The sequence below is a fragment of the Orycteropus afer genome, unplaced genomic scaffold, assembly GCF_000298275.1.
Source record: "Orycteropus afer afer isolate SDZICR_OR568_19922 unplaced genomic scaffold, OryAfe1.0 scaffold00105, whole genome shotgun sequence".
NCBI classification, from domain to species: domain Eukaryota; kingdom Metazoa; phylum Chordata; class Mammalia; order Tubulidentata; family Orycteropodidae; genus Orycteropus; species Orycteropus afer.
In genome coordinates this window covers 8,475,899-8,484,631 of record NW_006921692.1, presented here as the reverse complement: position 1 = coordinate 8,484,631, position 8,733 = coordinate 8,475,899, and the positions used below count along the sequence as shown (strand labels likewise).

At 35.1% G+C, this 8,733-nt stretch overlaps 1 protein-coding gene across 1 annotated transcript in view; it reads left to right on the top strand.

The window, feature by feature from the left end:
* Positions 1 to 8,733, top strand: part of RASA1 (RAS p21 protein activator 1) — a 196,979-nt gene that overhangs the window by 153,387 nt on the left and 34,859 nt on the right. The window contains exons 10-11 of the mRNA XM_007943392.2: positions 813 to 933; positions 2,991 to 3,147. Coding sequence (XP_007941583.1) covers positions 813 to 933; positions 2,991 to 3,147 — 278 coding nt within the window. The remainder of the gene's footprint in view (positions 1 to 812; positions 934 to 2,990; positions 3,148 to 8,733) is intronic.

Genomic DNA, 8,733 nt, shown 5'->3' with positions numbered 1-8,733 from the left:
ACCCACCAGCCACTCCTCGGAAGGAAGGTTGGGCAATCCTACTTCCGTAGTCATACTGCCTCGGAAACCCAAGGAGGGGTCGCTATGAGTCGGGTCTGACTCGACGGCACATAACAACAACAACAACAATAAAAATATAGTATGTTTTTTGTATTTTAAATGATTAAGAATTTATAACTAGTGCAGTGAATAATGGTATTTTATCTTGAAAATGGTCTTATGTTTACTTGTGAAAGTGGCCATTAGAATGCTGCTGATTATAAATTATTGTGAAATGGCATAAAGGATTTTCTGAAATCCGATGGAAACTTATAATACCAGATGTAATTAGATGTGGCATATAGCACACTTGGTGAACTGAGGAAGTGTGTTAAATGTTTGAGGAGTATGCAGTTGGATATTCCTAGGTGTGTCCATTTAGCTGGCTGAAGCTAAATGGCTGGCATTCACCTAGTGTTACTCTCAGATGTTAAGTGTGTATTAGCAGACATAAATTTGTGTAATGGTTACAGTGAGACAAATTCATGTTTTCTAAACATTATTTACTGTAAACAACAAAACTGTATTTTTGAAGATAATTTATTTGTAGTCCATGTTTTCAGGAAATAGTAAGGAAACCTTTCTGAGAATTTCTTTGGAAAACAGAGGATCTTTTAATATATTTATTTGCATGTTTAGATTTTAGAATTAAATACATTTCTTATTATGTCTAGAGAGTCACACAATTACTATCAATTATTTTTTAATTGGCAGTTTAGTAGGATTTTTATTCCCATCAAGAATTCATGAAATAAATATTTTTAAAAATTCAGGATCAAGAACAAGTACTTAATGATGCAGTGGATGGCAAGGAAATCTACAATACAATCCGTCGTAAAACAAAGGATGCTTTTTATAAAAATATTGTTAAAAAAGGTTATCTTCTAAAAAAAGGTAAGTTAACCTTTATGACTAAAGATTCAATTTTAGTATTTTATAATTCACACATTTAATTGAGACATTGTAAATATTGAGCATAAATTTTGTGATATGTATTTAATAAGTTGTTTTGATGTGAATTATTAGTAATTGACACTTGTTTAAAACTTTTATCAAAGCATCTTTCAAAGTCTAGAGACTATATATAGTAAGGCAGCAGTTCCAATCAGGCTTTAGGAACAAGCTTACATACTTAAAACAGTCAGTTCCAGTACAAAATACTTGATTGTTTTCCCCCACCCACCGCACATTTTTAGAGGTAAAACTCCTTATGACCCCTGGCACATTCATAGTACTTATGTTTTAATTTATGAATTTACCTCATTTGACATTAAGACGTGGTGAATGGGTCATGGTGAGTGGAGGAATTTTTTTCTTGAGATTAGAAAATTACTTCCAAACAAGATTTATTTATATTGTGACTTGGGTGAAAGTTTACAGAGCAAATTCATTTTCCATACAATTGTTGTTGTTGATAGCGACCCCTCCTTGGGTTTCCGAGGCAGTATCACTACGGAAGTAGGATTGCCCAACCTTCCTTCCGAGGAGTAGCTGGTGGGTTTGAACCGCCAGCCTTCTGGTGAGCAGTCAAGTGCCTTAGGCACTATGCTACCAGCAATCCTTCCATACAATAGTTCGTACATATTTTGTTTCATGACATTCACTGCAGTCCCCATGGTGTAACAACTCTCTTTCCACTTCCTCCCTGTAGTTATCTCTTCCCTGTGTCCTTCTTTCTTGTGCATCCCTGCTCCTTGAGCTAGATCCCTATGCAAATACTGCCCTTCTGTTCTCCCATGAATGATCTTTCTGAGGAGTGTATCTATCTGGTGTAAATAAATGTTCACCCTATATGCTTGTCTGTTGTTTGGCTGGAAGCCGTAGCGGAGAGTTAAATTCCAGACCTGAAGGATAACTAGGGGCTGTAGTCTCAGGGATTTCATCAGGCTTTATCAGACCAATAAACCTGGCCTTTTCTATGATTTTGAGTTTTGTTGCACATTGTTCTCCCACTCTATCTAGGATCTCCTGCACTGATCCCTTCCTGAGTCATTGACAGTGGTACATGGGCACCATGTAGTTCTTCTGGTCACATGGTCATCACATAGGCTGAGTAGACCACTTGTCCCTTGGACTGATTGTTTAAATGCATCTTTGGTTTTCTTTTTTCTTCTTTGCTCTGGACGAAGGGAGACCCATTGTTTCATGTAGATGTCTGCTTGCAAGCTTTTAACACCTCAGTCGCTACTCAACCAAAGTAGGATGTAGAACTGTTTTTGCATAGTATGTTATGCCAATTGAGCTTGATGTCCCTCATGACCATAGTCCCGAGCCCACATGTCCAACTACTTGCTCCATCAGGGTTGTTGATTGTAGCTAAGAAGTTACCATAACTTTGCCCACTTTCTATTTATGTGGATATTCTTACAGCACATACAAATACGTATGTAGAAATAGTATCTGCCAACCTTATATATGTTCATGGGTATATTCCCTTTTGCCTAGAAATACCTGATCATACAGCCTGTCTACTCATCTGTTTACCTATAGGTTGATGTTTGTTATTACTTACAGTGCAGTATTGTATATATAAAAGTGTTTATCTTTGTTGTCTGTACCTCTTGTGTATCTTTCTGCGTCTTCCTTTTTCTTAATTTTACTGTGTGGGTCACTTGGTTTGGTATATTGCCTTTCTCTTCACACAAATCAGTACTTCAAAACAAGATGTTTAAACATTTCATCATAATGTAATCTAGCTCAGAGTATATAGTTAAGGTACCCTTATCATTTTTCTTACAATTCATTAAAACAAGAACTGTAACAAAAGGCATTTTCTTTCACATAAGTGAAAGGCAGTTTTCCTTTATATAAGGTTTGATATATTCTTTAAACTTTAGAATAAAAATTAAAATACATTTAATTTTTACTTTCAGCAAAGATAATTTTATGATTCTAATGAATATGATTTTACAGTTTAATGTTTAGATTTTTTTTTTTTCTTTTTTTAACAGGCAAAGGAAAACGGTGGAAAAATTTATATTTTATTTTAGAGGGTAGTGATGCCCAACTTATTTATTTTGAAAGTGAAAAACGAGCTACAAAACCAAAAGGATTAATAGATCTCAGTGTATGTTCTGTCTATGTTGTTCATGATAGTCTTTTTGGCAGGTACGAAACTGGTTTGTTATTTCTCTTTGGGTGTTGTTTGATAATATGATAATGAGTTTGCTCAGATCATTTCAAAATATAGCATAGCCACTTTTACTTTCCAGGGTAATTTTGGTATTCTTATTTCAGACTAACCTATGCATAAAATTCTACTCCACTGTATTATATAGAAATCCTTGGAGTGACACTGTAATAAGACTTAAAGTATTATATCATTTTCTGCCTGCCCCACCATCAGTCTTTTGAGTGAGTGACTTTGGGTCGTGTCACCTTTCGCCTGATTTTGATTTCATGTATCTCATAGTTCTAGTTTCATGCAGTTCCTACATTAACTTTATAGGCAGTGATCCTAAGAAACGTGACATAAAAAACAATTGTAACATAAAAATAATTATTTTAAAAGGAAGAAAGATGGAAGTATTTCGATTTATAGTAACTTTTTTTCCTTATATTGATTTTAAGGTTTTTTTTTTTTTTTTAAAGCAAATATACATGTATAAGTTAAACCCTAAACATAACTAGACAAATCCAGCTCTTGATTATACCTAGTTCAAGCTTGATTACACCTAGGCTCAAGATTAATGGCCTTTCTTTTCTTTTAACCATCAGTATTATCAATAATCAAGCTCAGAATCTTTTTAGGTATTCTTACCATGTTATTCGGAAGGAAGATGGGGCAATCTACTTCCGTAGTGATACTGCCTTGGAAACCCAAGGAGGGGCCGCTATGAGTTGGGGGTCCGACTCAATGGCACATAACAACAACAACAACCATGTTATTGGGAGCTCTGGTAGCATAGTGCCTAAGGCACTTGACTGCTAACCAGAAGGCTGATAGTTCAAACCCACCAGTCTCAGAAGAAAGGTTGGGCAATCTACTTCCAAAATGATACCACCTTGGAAACCCAAAGAGGAGTCACTGTGAGTCGGGTCTGACTTGACAGCACAAAAGAACAACAACAACCATGTTATTACCTGTTGTTCTGATTAATAAAACCCAAAGTAATTGAAACAGTTGTTTTAAACAGTGTATTGTTACACCGCCGGATGGCATTTCTAGTAAGCAAATCTAGATTTTATACTGTTTTAAGTTGTGAAAATGTCAAGAAAATATCTGTAATGCACACAAACTAGTCATTTCTTTTTCCAAACTGTGCTTAGGAGATCACATAGTGTTATTTGAGTTTTTCATAGGTATTCAGTTAAAGTAAATGGTCACATCTTTTGGGAAATGCTGAATTGAGCACACTTTTTTCTTACAGCAGTATAATTGTAGGTAGTGTTTATATTGTGATTCTCTGAGGAGGAAATACAATATAAAAACCAGAAAACACAAACCTATTGCCATTAAGCTGATTCAATTATGTAAAGACCCTAAGGGACAGAGTGGAATTAACTCCATAGGGTTTCCAAGGCTATAAATCTTTATGGGAGCTTACTGCCATTCTTTCTCCCACAGAGCGGCTGATGGGTTTGATCTGCTGACCTTTCAGTTAGCAGCTGAGCCCTTTGAGCATTGCATCATCAGAGCTCCTTTTAAATATGAACTATTTTGTAAATTTACTTAACCCTGATAGCCTCTTTTTTCTGGAACACTTAATGTCTCATAAAAGCAGCTATTCCAACAATAAAATCTAGATAAAACAGGATTATAATGTCTCATAAAAGCAGCTATTCCAACAATAAAATCTAGATAAAACAGGATTTCTTTCATCACTCTTCTGTCAGTTTGTTGTACTGTGGTGGCTTGTATGCTACTCAGATGCCGGAAGCTATGCCACTGGTATTTCAGATATCAACAGGGTCACCCATGGTGGACAGAGTCCATCAGAACATCTAGATTAAGATAGACTAGGAAGAGGGACCTGACAATCAACTTCTAAAAAACTGGCCAGTGGAACCCTTATGAATAGTGGTGGAACATTATTCGGTACAGTGCTGGAAAATGAGCCCCTCTGGTTGGAAGGCACTCAGAATACTACTGGAGAAGAGCTGCCTCCTCAAAGTAGAATCAACTTTAATGATGTGGATGGAGTAAAGCTTTTGGGACCTTCATTTACTGTGACATGACTCAAAATGTCTAAGGGGGAAAAAAAAACAAGCTGCATACATCCATTGATAATTGGAATGAGCAATGTATGAAGTATGCAAAGACTGTAGTTGTCAAGAATTTCATTTTCTTTAGATCCACAGTCAACACCCATGGAAACAACAGTCAGGAAATAAACCATGTATTACATTGGTTAAATCAGCTGTAAAAGATCTCTTTAAAGATGTCACTTTGAGAACTAAGGTGCACCTGGCCCAGACTATGATTTGGATGTGTTCAAAAGATGGACAGCATAAGAAATATTGACAAAGAATTGATGCCTTTGAATTATAGTGTTGGCAAAGCATGTTGATATACTATGGACTGCTAGAAGAATGAACAAATCTGTCTTGGAAGAAGTACAGCTGGATTGCTCTTTAGAAGCGAGGATAGCAAGACTTCTTCTCAAGTAGTTTGGTCATGTTATCAGATAGGACCAGTCTTTGGAAAAGCAATGATGCTTGGTAAAGTAGAGGGTCAGCAAAAAAGAGGAAAACCTTTAAAATTGGGTGACACAGCAGCTTCAGCAGTGGCACAAACGTTAGCTATAATTGTGAGGCTAACACAGAACTGGTTTGTATTTCATTCTGTTGTATATGGGTCACTATGAGTTGAAACCAATTGACAACACCTGACAACAATTTAAAACAGGATTTCTTAAGATTTTTTTTTCCCCTCTCTTAATAGTGTGGTAATTATGTTTGGCTATAACAAGCGTCTTGCTCCTTTTCTCTTGTAAGTTTTCTCTGTTCTGCCTTCTTCCGTCCATGTTGGAGTCATCCTCAAGCCATTATTTATCATGGTAGCAGTTGGCAAAAAACACCAGAGTAAGGAGGAATGAGTATTCCCTTCCATAGCCATTGATAATTCTTTAATGCATTTATTATCCCAACTCTGAACTAGTGTCTAGTCTTGGGTTACCTGAAGTAGCAAAGGAATGGGACTACCCTAATAGAGTGAGGCCCTTCTGTGCTCAGTCCTTGGTATTCTGACCAAAATAGCAATGCTTTTATATTCTGTGGGAAGGTGAAAAAAAGTAGATTGGAGAGACAGTCTCAGCATTTAATACCAAATACAGTGCCTTGTGTTAGTTATAGGTATCCCTTCAGATACCAGAAGGATCTCTGGTGCCACTGTGGTGAAAGCATTGGGCTGTTAACCAAAAGATTGTTGGTGATTTGATGAACCCACCAGCTGCTCTTGGGAAAAAAATGAAGCAGTCTGCTTCCATAAAGATTCATATCCTTGGAAATCATATGGGGGTAGTTCTACTCTTGTTCTGTAGGGTCGTTATAATTGGAACTGACTCAATGGCTGTGGGTTTGGGTTTGAGCTATCAGTAGTTATAAAATGCTATTGTAATAAAAATATTAAAACAAGTGTTTTACAACCATTCAAAAATTATAACACTTGAAATTATATGGTTCTCTGAAAACAGTTCTAATTCACTAATTGATTTCTTTGGGACAAAAGAATTAGTGCATAATGCTTTCATACAGAAAACTCTGCATAGTGGTTATATTTCAGTAATTTACTCCTATTTTCTTATTAAATCACTCAGTTACTCTGAATATTACTTTGTCCACAGTTTTCTGTTAGTCATCATTGAAATTATGTTTTATGTTTGTGTATAAAATTTAGTTTCATTTAAAAAAATTCTTTTTCTTTCAACAAATTAAGGTTGTTCTTACTGTCATTAAATCTATTCTGGCAAATATCATAGCTCATACAGGTTATTTTTTCCTATTGTTATGTTATAATTGGCTTTAATGTACAGGTTTTCTGTTTTCCCACCATAATGGGCAATTTGAGGATTAAAGCTGGAAAGATTAGATTCACAAGATAAACAGTAGTCTTAATTTAAAAAAAAAAAAAAAAAATTCAACCCACTAATTAGGGTATTTAATCAGAAATTTATCAGATTTAGATTACTGGATCGCTAAACCAGTAAATCTTCTCTTCGTTGGCTTAAATATTTTATTTGCATGAAAACTTTTGAATAAATCAGTGGTGCCAAGCACATTCTGTCACTAAACATCTGCTTCTTGCCAAAAATGATTTGAAGTGTAAGTTCCAAATGAGGAATAATTTGTTTTCTCTCTGACCCCTTATAGATGTCTTCCTAGTAGCAGGTGAAATTTAGGAAGCTTTTTAAGCAGTTATGCAATTAATAGCTAAAGCTACAGCCAAAATGCTTCACACAAAGTTGTAGAGTTGCTTGTTTTACCGGTCTAATGGAAACTGCCAACTCTTTAGAACCAAGAAGCAAAAGAATTATAAGAGATAACACTTTCAAATAATAATAAATGGTATTCAGATAGTATGATCAGTAATTAGTGAATCAAATGATAGACTGTATACAGACCCAGAAGATGACATTTGCAGTATGGACTAATAAATCTACAGATGCTACAAAAATACTTAGAAGAAAATTACTGGTCATGCAAAGAAGTACCAGAACGAAAGTATAAAATATTCAAAACAGTAAGCAAATACTTTGAAACAGAAATAGTCCTCTGGAAATACTATTTAAGTTCATGATTCATGATGAGGTTTCATGATAAGGTTTAAAGGTTTTACATCAAGATTTCATTCTGGGAAATAAGCAGTACTCTAATATATGCAAAGTTTGCCTGTAGTCCTTTAAATAATATCATTTAAATTTCACATATAAATTTAAATGGAGACTAATAAAATTCAAGTTTCTTTTGCTCCATGTGTTTTCTGTTTTATTTGAAGCACTGCAATCAGGATACCACCACTCTGCTATTTGAAACTGAAGTGTATTAGCTGTTCCAAGAAGAGTTTAGTTAAAGCTTAAGATCTGTAAGAAATTTTTTAGTGAATGATTCTCACTTCGTAGATTTATTGAAGAATGAGTAAACTTCCTAAAAAATTACAAGTACAACACAAAAAGATACTGTGCTCTAACAGTATGGATTCAAATCAGAAATTCAACTTTGGAAAAGTTAAAAATGATTCACTAACAATAGTTTAAGGAGCTCTGGTGGTATAGTGGTTAAGACATTTGGCTGCTAACCAGAAATAAGTTGGTGGTTCTAACTGACCAGCTGGTCTGTGGAAGAAAGATGAGGCAGTTACTTCCAAAAGTTTAATAGTCTTGGAAACCCAATGGGGGTCAGCTATGAGTCAGAATTGACTTGATGGACATGAGTTTGGGTTTTTTTGTTTTTTCAGCAACACTTAGTCTTATAATTTGAACATTTTTTAATCTTAAAAAATTATTAAGACTAGTAGAGCAATATCTGTGTAACCTTAAGAAAAAAAAGCCTTTATCATCATACTGACATACTTTATATGAACAGGTGCAATCAGACTGGGAATCTGTTTGCACTAGCAAAAAAAGAAATGTCAATGTTTACACTTGCCAATTAAAGAAAACTGTTAGAGTTATAGAAGGATTTGTTGTTGTTTTTGTTGCTGTTGTTATGTCGAGTCGGACCCGACTCATAGTGACCCCTCCTTGGGTTTCTGAG